The sequence below is a fragment of the Falco peregrinus genome, chromosome 6 (genome assembly GCF_023634155.1).
Source record: "Falco peregrinus isolate bFalPer1 chromosome 6, bFalPer1.pri, whole genome shotgun sequence".
Classification (NCBI taxonomy): Eukaryota; Metazoa; Chordata; class Aves; order Falconiformes; family Falconidae; genus Falco; species Falco peregrinus.
This window is the reverse complement of record NC_073726.1, coordinates 35,471,812-35,489,375: the sequence shown is the minus strand read 5'-3', so window position 1 is coordinate 35,489,375 and position 17,564 is coordinate 35,471,812. Positions and strand designations below refer to the sequence as shown.

Here is a 17,564-nt window from a genome sequence, read left to right as displayed (position 1 = left end):
CCCCGCTCGCCGCCCCCCTCCCCTCCGCGGCGGGGCCTGTCGCCACCGCCTCGTCCGCCCCTCCCATTGGCGGCGGGGGGGTGCGCGTGACCGAGCGCCGCGTGACGTAGGAGGAAGAAGACGCCATTAGGGGGAGCGGGGCCAGCCGCAGCGGGGAGCGTTGTGGCTCTGGGCGTCTCTCTGCCGTCCCCGGGCCTTAGCGGTACCGTCCCGCCTGCTCCTCGCTTCCGCCCGGCGAGTGCCCCTTCCGCTCCCCCGCGCGTCCCATCCCTGAGGGCGGCGGCGCGGGTGGTGGTGGCGGCGGCGCGCCGCGGCGCGGACCGTTGATGTGAGGCGGCAGCGGCCCGGCTGGTCTCGGCGGGGCGCGGATGGCGGCGGGGGCAGGCGCGGCGGCCGGGGGCCGCAGTTTCTCCTTCAAGGTGGTGCTGCTCGGGGAGGGCTGCGTGGGGAAAACCTCCCTGGTGCTGCGCTACTGCGAGAACAAGTTCAACGACAAGCACATCACCACCCTGCAGGTGCGGGCCGGGCCGGGGGCGGGCGGGGAGCCCCTGCCCGCCGCTGCCGGGGCTCGGGGGGGCGGGGGGCCCAGCTGCGTGTCTTTCCCTGCGCACCTTCTGGGGTTGCTGGCCGGTGCCAGCCCGCCCCTGCGTCGCCCTGTGGTGCTGGCCGGCCTGCCCTGCCGCCCTGGGGCTGGCTGTGTGGCTCCGTCAGCCCGCGGCAGGGCTCTGGCGCTTGCTGCCTTGCTCACCGCTCAACGGTGGCCGGAGCGACCGCTGCTGCTCTTTAAATGGTGGCTGTTCCCCTGCCGGGTTAGCTGGAAGCTGATTTATGGTTCTTTTCGTGCCTCAGGCTTAAGCTTCCAGTGCTTAAAGGCCTCGCGTGTATTCTGAACGCTAACTGCGCGTTTTCTCTAGTTGCGTATATGAATGTCTTCGTTTGAATCCTATACAGTATGATTTGAAAGTAATGTTGTCATTGTAATCGCGGGTAATGGGCTGATGACTAAGTGTTTCATACGTGCTGCATTTCTGTTAATTATAGTCTTCCTCGTGTTCTCGGATCCTAACACTTGAACTGCCAAACTACTATTGTTTAAAGAAAACAGATTTCACAAAATGGTTTATGAGATTAAGACTTAACAGAAAACATTCTTAAGGCATACTTGTTTTGTCACGTACCTCCCTGAATTCTCGCCTGGTTCTTTTCAGTAGTACTGTCTGCTTACATATAAAGAACAAAAAGTGGTGTTCTGATTGAGAAATGTGACAGGGTATCTGCTTGAATTGAAAGTCATGGTTTTTTGTTGCCTACTAGCGCTGAATGGAGTGTATGCTGTGGTACAAAATAAAACGCTTGTACTGTACCTGATCTCAGAATACATGTTTTAAACTTAATGATGTAGGTTGTATGCTAAGTCTTTTGGGATGTCTCTACTTAACCTTTTTTATTTGCAGTTACACCACTTGAACTGCATCTTTCTTAGTAGTTGTGAGCATGTATATGAAAGTGTGGGTTTAGCACTGTAGCGTTTTTAATGTTTGTGGGTTTTTTTTTAAATTAACAAACAAACCCTGCCACCACGTGGGCCAGTAGTGGGTTTTTAGCTACTTTTGAGGTTCCGTGAAGTACAGAATAAATAGTAGGTGATGCTAGAAAAAGAGCCTTAGGGTAGTTGTGCGCTATTCCTCCAAATTTAGGGGAAAAAAATCTTGTGGGTTGTGTATTTCAGAAGTATTTAATAATGGATCTTTTTCTTAAAATCAAAGAAACATTGGTGATGCACTGGAAACAATACAGTGAATGTTTCATAAATGGTTACTGTTACTCTATTTTTGCTATAAAGACCTAAAAAGAACATGTTTACATTACCCTATGTTCATACTCTGCTGTTGGATGAATCTATTGGTAGGTTTACGTGGGGTGATGTATTTATGGCAAGCTGATTGTAGCTCTGATTGCTATAGAGGTAATGGATAATAGCTGTGCTACAGAAATGATCAGTAGTTTGTAGGTGTCAGAGCTGCAGCTGAAGCGTAGCATTGAGCACACGGTCATTTATAGTGCATCAGAATGATCGTGTATAGCTGAATTCTCACATCCCATGTAGAAAGAGTAGAGCTATAAGTTTGTCATGTGATGCAGGCTCATGTTTGGTTTTTCTTTTTGTTAGTCATGTTCTTTAAATCTGTAGTGGAAGACAAAAATAGAAGCAAAAAGCGAGTTGGAATACAGATTTAGGTCACAACTGTCATAAGGCGGACATGTAAATGTTGATAGGGAAATGTCTCTAGATCCTGTGGCTTGAGAGCTTTCGGTTTTGTCTGCCTGGAGGCAGGGTGTATGTGCTTGTAGAAGAGTGGAAGCTCTTGCTCACACTTGATACTGAGATTTTGTTTCTCCACTGTGATTAGGTTTCTGGTTCCTACCAGTATCTTTTAACTGACTGCACTGTCTTTCTTAACTCATTTGCTTTTGTGTTCTGAGCCTCCTTAGCCACATGTCTTATCGATTGTAAAATGCAATGTCAGTTGCTGTTGAATCTTACTGGACATCATGTGCACTTCTAAAGTGTTATCTTTATTCTTGTTTTCCTACATCTTACAATTCTAGATGGAAGTTACAGTAAGCTCTTCCACTAGCAAATTAAAATATCCCTTAAATAAAATGAGAAACTAGGATATCTGATTAAGCAATGAAGTGACATTTTTGTAAAACATACTTTTTTTTAAGATTAAAGGCTTAATATGATAAGGTGGCCTTGTTTCATGGCACCAATTCAAAGTACTGCACCAAATTACTTTTGTGCCAATTAAGCCAAAATTAGAGAAATACTTAGCTCCTGATTCAGCAGAGGGCCACAGTGATGAATCATATGAAAAGATGACGAGATACTGAGACAAGAGGCTCTCTATCCACAGTAATTTCTGATTTTGGGGGGATAAAAATACTGCGTACTGCTTTACTCCAATATGATTGCAACAAAAAAGGTGAGATTGTAGCCTTCTGGAAACTAGTAATGTTGACTCGCGCTTCCTGCAGCGTGAGCCTAGCAATGGGGGAAAGTGCAAGAAGCTTTTAAATTGGTCAGTGTGAGTCTTTTTTGTAATGTCTATCTGTGCTTTCCTATCTGAATTCTAACACTTTAGTATTCTATTGTGAAGTTAACCTGTGTACACCCAGACAGAGTAATTTCTTTCGTCCTAGCAACAGAAGGCTTTTAGTAAAAGGGAGCTGTTTCCCTTCTCTTCATGCCCCACTTCCCTGAATGCTAGTGCCCTAGTTTTGGCTGTGATAGTGTTAATTTTCTTCTTAGTAGCTGGTACAATGCTGTGTTTTGGATTTAGTATGAGAATAATATTGATAACACTGGTGTTTTTAGTTGTTGCTAAGTAATGTTTACACTAAGTCAAGGACTTCTCAGTTTGTCAGGCCCTGCCAGCTAGAGGTCTGGAGGGGCACAAGAGATTAGGAGGGGACACAGCCAGGACAGGCTGACCTGTACTAGCCAGAGGGATATTCCATACCATAAAATGTTATGCTGCGTATGTGAGCTGAGGCGGGGTTGGCTGGGGCCTGCTGATTACTCCTTAGGGACTGGTTGGACATCGGTCACCAGGTGGTGAGCGATTTTGTTGTGGATCACTTGTTTGTTTTTTTTCCTTTTGGATTTTATTCCTCTCTCTCCTTTTCATTACAGCTGCTGTTGTTATATTTTATTTCTATTATTAAATTGTTCTTCTCTCAACCCATGAATTTTACCTTTTTCCCCTTCCTCCCCAGCCCAGCAGGGGAAGGGGGAGGGAGCAAGCAGCTCTGTGATGCATAGTTGCCAGCTGGGGTTAAACCATGACAGGCAGCTTAGAGGGAAATGCTGAGCTGGAACTTCATTTGAGGTTAGGAGACTGCTGGGATATGTTGCTGTAGTGATGTTAGTGTCAAGTCATGTAGTTAAGATATTGATGACCTGCAAATTAAAATTAAGGTAGCTACTGATTCACTTAAGAAAACACCTATTTAGAATAATGTGAAAAAGCAGGAAAGGTGGGGGGGTTTGCAGGCAATGATTTCAGTGCAGAACCTGTTGTCAAACCTGATGGGACAGAGTTTATTTCCAATGATTGAAATATTGAGATCAGTGCTTTTCTCTTGATAAAATAATTAAGTGATAGATTGGTATCAAAGTGAACTGTGCTGGTATACTCCAATAGTAAACCTACTGTCAAAATGTAAAAAAGAAATACAACTTTTGTGTACTAATCTCTCAAATGTGTGGAGGACTGCAAAATATCCGATGTAAGAGAGCTGCTGATGTCGTGCTCATCATACTATACAGATCCTGATTGCTTTGCTGGACTTGCATAACCTGGAAAAGCTGTCTTGGCTCTCTACCATAGCTGGGGAGCAAGGTGGGGAAGACTCTGCAGGGAGGTTCCGTGCTATATGCAGTGTTCATATGCCTGCCTTTCCTCTGTTGAAGATGAGGCAGTGAAGGGGCAGGTGACATACACATGCTTTTTATTAAGTGACTTTCAAGAGAATCTTTTCCAGCTATGTCTTCCTTGTGTTCTACTCAGTCCCCTTTATCAGCTCCTATCAGGACCTGATGAACATGTGAAACTGAGCTCTTAGAAAATACTTATTTTTTTCTTCTACAGGCACATGGAGAATGGAATTTTAGCTCTTTTAATTGTATTATCCTTTTCTAAGTGTGTAAGTATTCTTCAGACCAGTCAGAAGACACTGGAATCAAAATACCAAAATTAGTAGCTTACTTCAAAGAGCTGCTTAAGATTACTTATCATTGAAGTAACTGTGGTCCTACGTACTTGTGGTTTTTTTGAATTCTAGCAAAACCCAAATTCTTATAGTAATGAAAATAATTTGGAAAGAAGTTACTGATTAAGTAGAGTCACAACTCAGACTTAAGTCTGTAGTACTCAGTTTGATATATTCTTGGGAGATTAGAAAAAATGTTGAATCCTCTTCTATATGTAATTATCTAGTGCTGTCTAGACTATACTGATTTCAAAGGCTGTGACATTCTTGGCAGCTGACTTTTTTTTCCTGAACTAGGCTCCTAAACTATCTCAAAACGGTAGTTAAGGCTCTTCCTTCCATGTTGGGTTCCCCCCAGAATTTCTAGGAACTGCATAGTCTTGCTGTACACCTGATTATTTTTTTTGCTCTCTAACCTCAGAATGAGTGAATAGTGACCTTGCTCTTCCATGAGACAAATGGAACTTGAAGGGTGTATATGTGTTAGAAGGTAGATACTGTGTGGTTTGTCTTTGGCATGTTCGCCACTGTGGCTGTAACGTGCACTTTACTGATGGTAACTATTTCAAACTTGCTCATACCTATTAATTCAAGAACAGAGCCTGCTAGCAGTATTCTTCCAGTATATGAACACAATGAGGAACAAAGAATTTAATCTGTAATATATTATTGACTTTCTTGCAGCATGTTCACAAAACCTTCTGCTCATTGCTACCCATGACTACTTCAAATATCAGGTTCCAGCCTTGTTATTGGGCAAGCTTTTTAGGCAAACTTGCTTGTAATCAGAATATCAGATACAGGATATTGTCTTTTTTGGATAGGGACCTAAGACTTCAGGTAGACTAAAATTTAATTAGTACAAATTCATCAAGTTCTAATACAGAGAGCAAGTACATTAGCCCAATGCTAAATACCCTTGCCACAGTCTCCTGTGAGATTTTTTTTTTTTCCAGGAGATGCTAAAAAGTCCTACTTGAATGTATGGGTCTTTTAATACTTGGGTATATAGGAAAGAAAATACTCTTAGTACTAGAAGACAGTATTGCTGTCAAAAGCTGTAGTGACCTGAAGACCTGGTATATGCTTAAGCAAAACTTACCTTATGGATAAGCCTACTTTAATATTTGCTCAGTCAGATAGTAAAGGTATCTGTGTTAGTAGGCTAACGTCTACAGCCATGGTAATGCCACTTTGTGGATATTGAGTTCTGTGGTTTTTAAATATACCTCCTGTTTCTGTGAAGGATTTCTCTGCCTTTTGGTCTGGAATTTTTCTTCTCAAACAGTTCTATGAAATTTATATCAACTGAGCAGATTGTCAGTGTTGTGACAAAAGCAGTGCTCAGAAGAGCTTTTCCTTTGAGACTTAAAACAGAATATCAAGTACTGTAGTACAGCAGATCTATGAAATATTGTCAGGTAAGCTTGATTCATCGTGCCTAACCATACCTTCTCTTATTATGGCCCAAGTGTTGGTGAATTGAAACTTCTAAAGTTACATGTAAGCTTTTGGTTTCTAAACTCTGGTGCAGTAGAGCAAATGATGGTATGAAGACTAGAAACTGATCACATAATTCTTAGGGACAGCTAGCTGAAAGCCATAAATGACTTTCTGTGGGGAGTTTTTTGTCGCGACGGAGAGAAGACACAGTCCCTCAATATGAGTGATCAGCAGACTTCGTTTATTGTACCTTACAGTCACCTTTTATGCCTTGTTATAATTAGCTCATACATATTACAAAAGTTAAGCTCATTATTGGTTAGTTGCCTAAATACCAAGCCCGCCGCTAGTTTCTCTTCTGTAGTTATCTGTTCCCACCTGCAACATTCTTTTCCCACCGAAATCTTCCTGTTACTGTGTAACAAGGACAGCCAAAGACAGTGTATTTTGCTTTACTTCAGATAAGCTGAGAGCGATGTGCATTTTTGTCCAGCCAGCTGGACTATGTCTATGTGACCCTTTTCAGCTAGCCAGTTATCCACAATTCCCTCGTTTTTATTTTGGGCGACATAGGCTTGGTTGACCATTTACAATAACAGCGTTTTAACACAGGAAAATACACAGCCAACTTATAAAATCTCAGTTCAGAAGTATAATTCCTGAAATACTTGAAAAATAAAGTTAGCTTGAAACTTTAATTTAGATGCTCTTTCTGTTCCAGTGATATAAAAAGTTTAAAAAAATTCAAAGGTAATTTTAAAGTTCTGAACATGGACTAATGCAAGCTCAAAACCCAAAAAGAAACCAAACTGATGTTTGACTAGGAATATTTGCAAATATTTTAGTGGAAAATCCCTGACCATTAACAATTTTCTGTCCAAATAACAACTGCCCTTATGCAACCAACCAGTCCATACATTTTCTGAAGAATACCTCATTGATATCAAAGAACTAACAGAGGGAAAAAATTAGTTCTAAGCTATATACATTCATAAGTGGATTTTTCAATAGTTATATACAGATTTACACACTAAGCCATAATGGCTTGTAGGTGATACACACAAGAAGAGTACGTTGCTTATCTGTCTGAATGTCTATGCTAAATTTGACAACTATGCCACAAGCCAAGCCTACATGGGTGCTGTATGTTAAGCATGTTCCTTAACAAACAGAAGTATAATAGACAAATTCCCAAGATCTAGTCCCCAACCTAATTATATTATTTTGTAGCCAATTAAGGAAAATAACACAAATGTGCATATCTACATGTGCACACACCTTTTAGTTCAGAACCAATCTGTGATAAAAGGCCTTAGCCTTATGGCATCATCGAATCTTAACGAGTACAGTAATTGAAAATGCAGTCTTACTGTAAGTGCGATTTATGCTGACATTCCCTCAAATGCTACACGTGAGTATTTCTCACTTAACTGCCTCAAGGTAAAAATAGTAGTATTTGTTAATATGTATCGAAAAATCATTAATTCTCTACAATAGCAGTTGACTTCCATAACACTATGTAAGCAAAAGAGGCTTAAGATGGGTGTTCTGAATACTAACAATTTATTTTAGACTGTCTAAACTCAGGTCTTGAAAGATTTCACTCTGCCAGACATAGAAACACTGTTGCTCTCCAGTTGTGATATCCCTTTTCCCAAGTTGTCACATGCACATCTCGTTCAAGCAACATTGTTGTCAAAGTTTCTCTCTGCTACATAAAAGCATATTGCACTTGCAGATATAAAAGACAGCACCCTTACTTAGATTATTACCTTATTACCTCATAACTCTTAGTATACCTTGTATCTCTGATTTCATCACTTCAAAAATTCACCAGAAGCAGATAAAACCACAGCATCAGACTAAACTACACCTTAACTGCTGATTCAAATAAAGGCATTCTCTTCAGATATGCCTAATGCTCACAAATAATTTTGGCTGGTTTTGATCAAAAAACTATTATTACAATAATGATCAAAAATAATAATCCTGTTTGCAAAATGCCTTTAAGTCAGCCTCCTAGTCCCAACCAATTTCCACATTCAGAATACAGCATGAATACAGAATAAATTATCTCCATCAAGGCAAAAAGGCTTCTCGTTAAACACAGAGATGTTTGCTAGTTCAAGGCAGAAACCCATTTCTTGTAGGGGACATCTGAAGCACTTTTTTTTTTTTTTTGTGGGTTTGTATTCAAGTCCGTGTTTTTCATTGAGGAGCTTAAGCTGTTCCTCTTGTTTCAGGAGTGTTTCCAACTCTGATTTGTCGAATAGGTCCGTATTTCCCAAAAATATCATACATTTCATCCGCTGTGATTTTATACGGCAGGTTCCGAATATAAAGGGTCCGATTGACCTCTGGGGGCAGCCAGATGTTAGCTCGCTTGGCCGCTTGCATCGCCATGGCGCCGATCGGAGGGGGGGGGGGGGCCGCCTTGGAGAGAAGCCGCGGCCGGGACGGAGCCTGCCGGGCCGCGCCGCTGCCGCGGGGGACCCGGATGCTATCCCATACGCTAATAACCCGAGTAATTCCTTTTTACAATCTATGTCCCGAACGCTCCGCTTTTCTAAAAAGCATATGAGCGAATCATACGTCGCTTGTCTCTCCATACCTTCGTCAGCGCTGTTGCAGCCTTTGCGAGACTTCGGCGACGCGTGGCCGGCGGGACCCTCTGTAGGTGCTCCCGGGCGCGGGGACTGTGCCCTTCCGCCTCCTGCGCTGCTTTCAGCACCGGTACCCGAATCTCCGTCGAACCGTGGCTCGCAGGTTCAGCCCTCTCTAGGGTCCCTGTTCGGGCGCCATTAGTTGCGACGGAAAGAAGACACAGTCCCTCAATATGAGTGATCAGCAGACTTCGTTTATTGTACCTTACAGTCACCTTTTATGCCTTCTTATAATTAGCTCATACATATTACAAAAGTTAAGCTCATTATTGGTTAGTTGCCTAAATACCAAGCCCGCCGCTAGTTTCTCTTCTGTAGTTATCTGTTCCCACCTGCAACATTCTTTTCCCACCGAAATCTTCCTGTTACTGTGTAACAAGGACAGCCAAAGACAGTGTATTTTGCTTTACTTCAGATAAGCTGAGAGCGATGTGCATTTTTGTCCAGCCAGCTGGACTATGTCTATGTGACCCTTTTCAGCTAGCCAGTTATCCACAGTTTTTGATTTAAGAACTAAAGCTTTCCTGATATTTAAGATCTGCTACTCTGCTGTTAAGCTGTTTGTTACAAGTTGGCTAGTGTTAAATATTTTTAACATGCTGTGTGGAACTTCTTCTGAAGTCGACTTATGACCCCTAACTGTAGATTGAAGGGGTAGCATTAATGCTTTAATGATGTTGAATACAATGGTGATAATGATTAGTTCCTTGCTATCTGCTTTTGGAAAGTTTGAGTGTTTTTGTTCCCTCTGGTCTGTCATCTCCCTGTTCTGTTTATAAGACTTTGTACCTCCCCCCCCCAAAAAAAAGGTTTCCCCAATTTACTTCAAAAAAAAATCAGAAGTAAATTTTCTTGATTCATCTCACCTTAGGTCATACAGATGTCAGACAGAGTTGGTGATAGGGAAGTAGCTGAAGAGCAGGAGCTGCTCTAGCAGCTGAGTGTTGTAGGACTGTAACTGTAATATGGTCACATCAATATCCAGAGAGGCACTTTCACAGCAGTTTAGGCTGATGTAAATTGAACTACCATGGTCTTCTGTGTGTGTTCTGGTTGCTTGTGTAGTTAAGCAGCAAGCTGATTCAAGCAGCTGATCTGGCCCATCTTTTTTTTAGTTTTGCTTAGTTCAGTGTCTGGCCAGTGCTCATACAGACAGCTTGTGCTGACCTGCTGCAGTCCAGTCTAAAATAATCAGGGATGAATGTATCATAAAATACCCCCAAGTACTTGTTTGTATCCAAATGCAAATTGTGGTGAAGCTGAAAGGAAAACAGTATAATTAAAGGCAAAAGACAAAAGTTAAACCTTGACAACTGAATTGTCTGATGTTAACCTGTTACTGCTAGTCTTTGGAATGGGGGGAGTAGGTGCCTAAAGATAAACTCCTTCGCACACTGTTCTAGCCTATTAAACTTTTATTAAATTGTAGCCCTTTTTAGCCACTGAATTATACACTTGGGAATTGAGGTGGTGTTTGAAAATACACATCATGCAGGCTTGGTGAAGAACAGGCATACTCTGAGTTACTGAAATCAGACTAATCTTGCAGTATGCTCTGGTCCTGTAAAATGTCAGAAGATAATGTAGTAGAATGCTTAGAGCAGCTTATATGCGTATTCTGAGGCTTTTATTGTCCTGACATTTGCTTTTCTTTTGTGTGTTAGTTGAGAAGCATATCACTAAGGTTTTGAGGAGCAGTGTCTGGGAAAAAAACCCCGACAGTTTCCCGCCCCGCTCCAACAAACCACACCACTGGCCCACAAAAGCTCCATAGAACAGATGGGGAGAGCTGTGGACTCACTTAGTAAAAAAAGGGAAAAGATACAGATAAGGAAGCTTGTAGAAGACTAGTGTTCTGAGACTTGGTGATGAACAAAATACTTTGAGTTTCATTAACTGACTAATACTGAACTACTTTGCCGAATTCCTGCAGATTAAAAATCCTGTTAGGCAGGTTCCTACCCAAATTTCATGTACTCTTGTGAAATGCTTTGAGTTTGACTTAGACTTTTCAGTGCTGTGAATTCAGACTCTTTCCGCACAACTCTTATCCTTCCCAAATCATTCAAAACAACAGCAAAAAGATGTAGTAATGATTGGCTTAAGCCAAATTTATTTAGAAGAGGCTCCTGGCAGAGCGTAGGGAAATGACTAACTGGCTTACTATTGACTCAGACTTCTGGTTTAGAGTATTTTGATTCAGATGTTTTTATTAGTTTAATTAATCTGAAGTCAAATGAGACATTTGTGTCTAGAACTTAACTCTAATCTGTTTTGCTTTCCAGGCATCTTTTCTTACAAAGAAGCTAAATATCGGTGGGAAAAGAGTAAACCTTGCAATATGGGTATGTTTATTTTCCTATTTTCCCTTCCTTAGCTAAATGGAATATTTTCCTGAAAAGCTACTTAGGCTTACTAGAACTCAAATGTTACACATTTCTTTATAAAGTAGAATTTCAAAGTATTTGTAGTTTCTTGAAGTATTGTTTGCTTTGTCTTAAAGGCTAACAAGTGTATTTTAAATGTAGGATACAGCTGGTCAAGAAAGATTTCACGCATTGGGGCCAATATACTACAGGGATTCTAATGGCGCTATTCTAGTATATGATATAACAGATGAAGACTCCTTTCAAAAGGTACTGGACATATTTTTACCTCTGTGAGATGTAAACTCGTTCGAAGATAATCTGTTATACAAATGTGTAAATGGGAATCCTCTGTTTTCAGCAATAGCAATGTACATTACATCTGCAAATTTTGACCATATAATGGAAGTATATGTCTTATTAGCCTTCTTTTGAAGGCTGACTCTTTCAATCTTCTAAAGTTCTAGCAGGATTATTCAAAAAACACCAGGGATTTAGATGTGTGATTTATCTGTGACATGCTGTAAACATAAGCCAGTACTGGTGTGATAGTATGCAATACTGATTTCTACTATAGAAACCAAATTACTAAAAAATATGAACTGATGTGACCTTTTACAGATCTGATAACTCTGAAATTGCAATACATGATAGTGGAAACATTAATTCTTGGTAGTAATAGATTTTTGGACTTCAAATCCTCATCAAAGCTTGACATTTGAAGGCTTAATTATTTTCTAGCAGTATTAGTTGATCAGTCTGATCAGGTGAGCTTTTTCCAACTCTGTGGCAAATCAGTGCTGTCACTTTTTAGGACTTTCCAGCTGAGGACTGGTGACACTATGCTAAAAGTGAGTTGGTCTCAGATAAGCTTGTGGCAAAACCAGTAGGACTTCTGTGTAGAGGAGTAAGAAATTGTAGCTATATGGGCAGGGATTGGTTTAGCAGTGATAGAAATAGTATAAGGGTATAGTTCCACAACAGCTTAAGTAATTTAAATCATCTGATGTAGGGCAAGTAAAACACTTGTGCTAGCAGTTAAACTCTTGCCCCCTTGCCCCTGCAGAATTGTGATGACTTGTGAGTACTACTTTAACTTGGCCTTTTCATGCTGAGACCTACATAGTCAAATTCTGTAATACCAAACCAAATTCTCAGAGAAAAAGAGTTAAGGTTAATTTGCAGATGCTATTCCATAACTACATCTGTATCATGTATCCTAACTATTTTTAGGTTCCTGAAGTGATTGCCTCTCTTCACAACTTAAATTCCCTTAAACTAGTAGTCCCTAAGCCAATGCAGTGATCATATAACTTCAAAGCATGACAACATAATTGATAAGATACCTCGCCATCAGCTGACTCGATGCTCTTGTCCCATCTGTTCTCTCAGGAAACAAACACCTGTTACAATCTAACCTGAACAACTCAGTTTAGGTCCCTCTACCTTTAAAGTACCATTTGTGATCTGTCAGTAAGTGCCTGTTGATAAAAGATCTCATGCCTGACCTAAAGTGGCCAATGCAGTGAACTTGTTCTTTGGAGTGGGGCTAACACAAGTGTGGTGAGTTATATTTCTGGAGTAATTGAACAATTTATTGAAGTAACTTGCTCTTAATTTCAACTGTGAGCTAAAACCTGCAAAACAAGAGCCATGTTTAGCTATCTAAATAATACTTTATCCATTTATTTTGCTCTAAACATGTTTGTTTCAAGTTTAGAGTAAATAAAGGGTCAGTTCCTCAGTGCCTATGCTCGTAGTATATCAAGTGAAAATAAACTTACCTCTGTTCTTTTTGCAGGTAAAAAACTGGGTTAAGGAATTAAGAAAAATGTTGGGAAATGAAATCTGTTTATGTATAGTAGGTAAGTCTTTATTTTAGCATGTGATTCACATGACTGAATCAGAAATGCTTCCTTTGATTAACAGGATCTTCCAAACACTGCTTTGGCAGCTTGTGCATGTAACATGTGTACATGTTAGTTTGATATTTAAAATTCAGTTGGAGCTAGAGGTTTCAGTAGATCACATTAAAGAAAATAAGAGTTTTGGAAAACAAGCTGTTTAGTGATACACCATGTCAGAAATGCGTAGTACAGATACCTGCAGGCTGTAGTTTTAACAAAGAGAAACATAAACCTCAAATATGTATGGTCCTTCTTGCAAGTACTCATTTTTTTTACTTTTCTTAGTGGCATAGACTAGATTCCTGCCTGTTTTCGTAATCAAGTGCTTGGGGGGTAGAGCAAGTCTTAAAGCTTGAATATTTCAATGCAAACAGAATGCAACAGAAATAACGGGTTTAGATTTAAAATTGGATCTAATGATTAAAACACTTTCAGGAGGATAGATGTGTGGATATTCTATAAAAACTACCTCTGCAGCACAGATAAGCTGCTAATAAATCACAAAAGAAAAGCAGAGGGCGAGTCGGTGGCTTGTATGGAGGTACTTGGCTGTCCTGATCGCTCTACAGTAGTAGTTCATTGCCTGTAAATGCTTGAGTGAAAGGGGTTTTTTAAATTGTATCATTGTGCTCCAGATTGAGACATATGTAGGAGTTGGTCTTCACTGGGACAGCTTGTGAGAAAATAAAGTGGTACAATGATTACATGATTTTGGGTAATTTTGGAGTGAAAAGACTTGAAAGATTAACTTGTTTCCAACAGGTAACAAAATAGACTTGGAGAAAGAGAGACATGTTTCAGTGCAAGAAGCAGAAACGTAAGTCACACCAATTATTAATAGAAACAGCTATGGCAGAATTGTGCTGGAGTAATAAACTTGTGATGCTGTTAACAGCTGGCAGGCATAAACCAGCAGTGCCTAGCTGGGTGCTGTGTTAAGTGTTCTGTTAGTATCTGAGTCCCAGAATGTCATTACTGACTAGTAACTTGAGAGTTGTATGTGATCAAAGTCAACATTTGCAGTTTAAATGCATTTCTGGACATGAAATTTTGTTTCAGCTAGTGTTTTTAATCAGTCGTGGCAGTTTTAACTACATAATTCCCTTTTTAGTCTACACATGCTGATTTAACTCTCAACTGGGAATAAAACCTGCAGTCATCTTTTTTAGTAAAATGAAGTTCTGTATATGCATTCCTACAGGTATGCTGAATCGGTTGGAGCAAAACATTATCACACTTCAGCTAAACAGAACAAAGGAATTGAAGAACTGTTTCTTGACCTTTGTAAAAGTAGGTATTACCTAGTTTGTTGGTAAAGAGCTCATTTGCAAAATGCTCAAGGCTTCACAATGCTTAAAACCATATAGAAAAGCCTTCATTTAAACTATTACTAAATGCTGACTTCATCTGAGTCTACTTCAAGCCACTTGTGTACTGTAACAGCTATGGAAGCTTGATATATGGATGCTTACAATACTGCAAATTCATGCTGTACTCCAACAATGTTGTCTTGTTCGTTTATCAGAGCATTGACTGTTTCACTTGGCACATGTAAATAGTAAACCTCAAATCAAACTTCATGTGCCTGGTTTCACTACTGCGTGCTTCAAGCCCCCTGTTTCAACCTTTTTCAAAAATCTTACCAAATCATGTCAACTACAAATCGTAAACTTGAAAAGTAATTATGTGAATTTTACACGGTGTTCTAAACAAATGGTAAAGACCATGGGATGTAGGATAAAAATGTTGTCATGTGGGGAAGTTGTTCTCTTTGTTGTGTTCTTACAATACAAGAATTTAAGCAGAATGTCATCTGCTTGTCTGAAGAGTAGGTTGGGTGTTTGTGTGTGTGTGGTATGGGTGTGGAGTTTCCTGCTTGTTTTCTTTAACAGAATATTTTTGACATGGGTGGGTAAATCTAGCTTTTGAAGTCACTAACTCCAGAACATCTGAGCATCTAAGGTCTCCCTTAGTCAACAGGAACTGCTGGGTGTTTGGTGCTGTAGGAAGAAAATTTAAGTATGTTCTTACAGCTATGCCATGTGACACCAGAGTACTTCTGCATAGTAAACAGGAGAACCAGTCTTGCTGAATTTTGTCTCTGTGCATGTTAACTCAAATAGATAAAGATCTCAGAAGTCTTGTGTAAATATGCAGTGGAATGTCATCTAATACATTTCTTCCTTTACAGGAATGATAGAAACTGCTCAAGTGGATGAAAGAGCAAGAGGCAATGGTTCCAGTCAGTCAGGAATAGCAAGGCGAGGTGTACAGATTATTGATGATGAGCCACAAGTACAGAGCAGTGGAGGGTGCTGTTCTTCTGGATAACTATAAAACTGTGCATCACTGCCCTCTCAATATGAAGACTGCCATATTCCAAGTCACACATTCTTTACCAATGGAGTAATAGAATTAACAGTATTTAAAAATAATCACATGTAACACTGCAGAGACCTTAAGTGCTAAACTAGTGGCGTCTGTGACCAGAGAATTGGCATTTTCTACAGTGGTTAACAAAGCAATTACCAATGGCCTTTTTACATATTTTTCTTTAATGAGGAATAATATGCATGTAGAAAAGACCTACTTAAAGGCTTCATTTATATTCTTTTAAATCAGATCATTATTTAATAACTTATATACATTGTTGTTGGAATGGTATACGTTTTTTGCAGCTCTTTGTATTTTGTGGTAGATTGAATTGTATCACTTCTAAAATGCAAATTGTTTTTTTTTTTTAAATTAGCAGATATCTGGAGTAATATTTTTGCAGGGCCTTCACAAGCCTGTAACTGTCAACTACTTTGATATATTCTGTTCATCCTGTATGCCAAGCTGGTAAAATACATTGTAAATTACATATTAAATATTTTATCTGCTTTTACAATTGCAGGTGCAGAAATATGTACATCAGTCTTGTCAGTGATTGTGAAGTGAATAAGTCAGTGAAAGATGCAGGCTTTTCATGTGTACTGTTGAATTGCTCATTCTATTCCCCCTACCTAAAACCAGCTTTTTTGGTACATTCATAGCTGCAGCATTTTTTTTAAAGCCTTTTCCGGCAAGCAGCGGTATTTAGAGTATCCCCTCAGTGGGAAGAGAATGCTTCCTTAGACTGCTGTTTAACATTGAGGTGTTTGACTCCCAGCTAAAACAGCTGGTGCATGCGTATATCTTGCCTCTGCAGTTATTTTGGCCTCTCAGAATATCCCCAGAATGTCAACTCAACTTGAGCCCTCATCTATCTGGTAGCCAGTAAACCAGATGCATGGGAAACTCTTAAGCTGCGTTAACACATTTGTGTCCCAAGACAGCATTATAAAGTATTGATGAGCATATTTTTTCCCCCTGTATTGCAGGGCTTGAGTAAACAAAGGAATTGGCATTAACTAGAACTGGTACTGATTTGGAGTGATTAAATTGAAGTTATGAAACTTGCCAGATGTAACTTTGGGGATACTAGACAGAACTGAACTTACTCCTGACTTGCTCTTTCTCTTGTAAAGTATTTTGAAGCCCACTTAAGTTTTGGGAGGAGGGTTTTCAGCAAAATATGTATAAACTACTATCACAAAAGAACAAAAATGGTGGTAGCTGAAACTTCAAAATGTTTTGTGCTCGGACTTTTTTTTTTTTTTTACTTAAGTTGTCATGCTTGGAAAAAAAGTAAAGGTGATGTCTATGACAAAATAGAATATTCCTTGGCCTTCCTTTTTCTGAAGGGTAGATGAATATGGATGTATTGAATGGTGTGGGTATGTTCCAGTTCACAAAAGGAGTAGTAGTAACTAATCACTCTGACGTGTAAAGAGAAGTCTGCTGTCTTCAATCCCGTTTTTATTTTCTCTGAAATAATAGATGGCTTTGATACAGACTGGCCCTTGTGCATTTTTTCCCTTTCTGCTTAAACTGTGGTGTAGATACTTTCTCCTAAGCCACCATTGTTCTGCTCTTCTGACATGATTGCATGCATGATGGACAAAGGTGATCTCGTCATGCCAGTGAAGATAAGTTTCTTGACTGCACAGACTTCTGGTGTGAATCTAAAATTTGTGATTTTATGTGTGTATATGTAGCAATGCCATTGAGTTCACATTCTCAAATTAGTCTAATTTAAGTGAGCCTTGCCAAAGTTGAAAAACAGGTCAGTTTGATCTTAAAACAGTACTGTCAAATGCAAACAGATGAAAGTTAGTCCTGTAAGTGATACAATATTGATATGAGTGAAATTGGCAAGACTCTGTTCAAAACTGGAATCTCCTCATAAAAAGTTCCAGGTCTTTTGATCCAAATGTCATTTTTGGCAGAGATGGAGGGGGAAAAACTGAACAACTCAACTTCAACTAGACTTGATAAGCAGATGAATGAGGGATTACCTACACCACAGGGTATGTGTTCTCTCCAGA

At 40.0% G+C, this 17,564-nt stretch overlaps 1 protein-coding gene across 1 annotated transcript; it reads left to right on the top strand.

Annotated features, from left to right (window-relative positions):
- Positions 1-100: 100 nt before the first annotated feature.
- Positions 101-17,032, top strand: RAB21 (RAB21, member RAS oncogene family). The gene is made up of 7 exons (XM_055807166.1): positions 101-515; positions 11,168-11,227; positions 11,411-11,518; positions 13,050-13,113; positions 13,918-13,972; positions 14,357-14,445; positions 15,347-17,032. Exons 1-7 carry the CDS (start codon positions 369-371, stop codon positions 15,484-15,486), a joined length of 663 nt encoding a protein of 220 aa, XP_055663141.1. The 5' UTR covers positions 101-368; the 3' UTR covers positions 15,487-17,032.
- Positions 17,033-17,564: the final 532 nt, after the last annotated feature.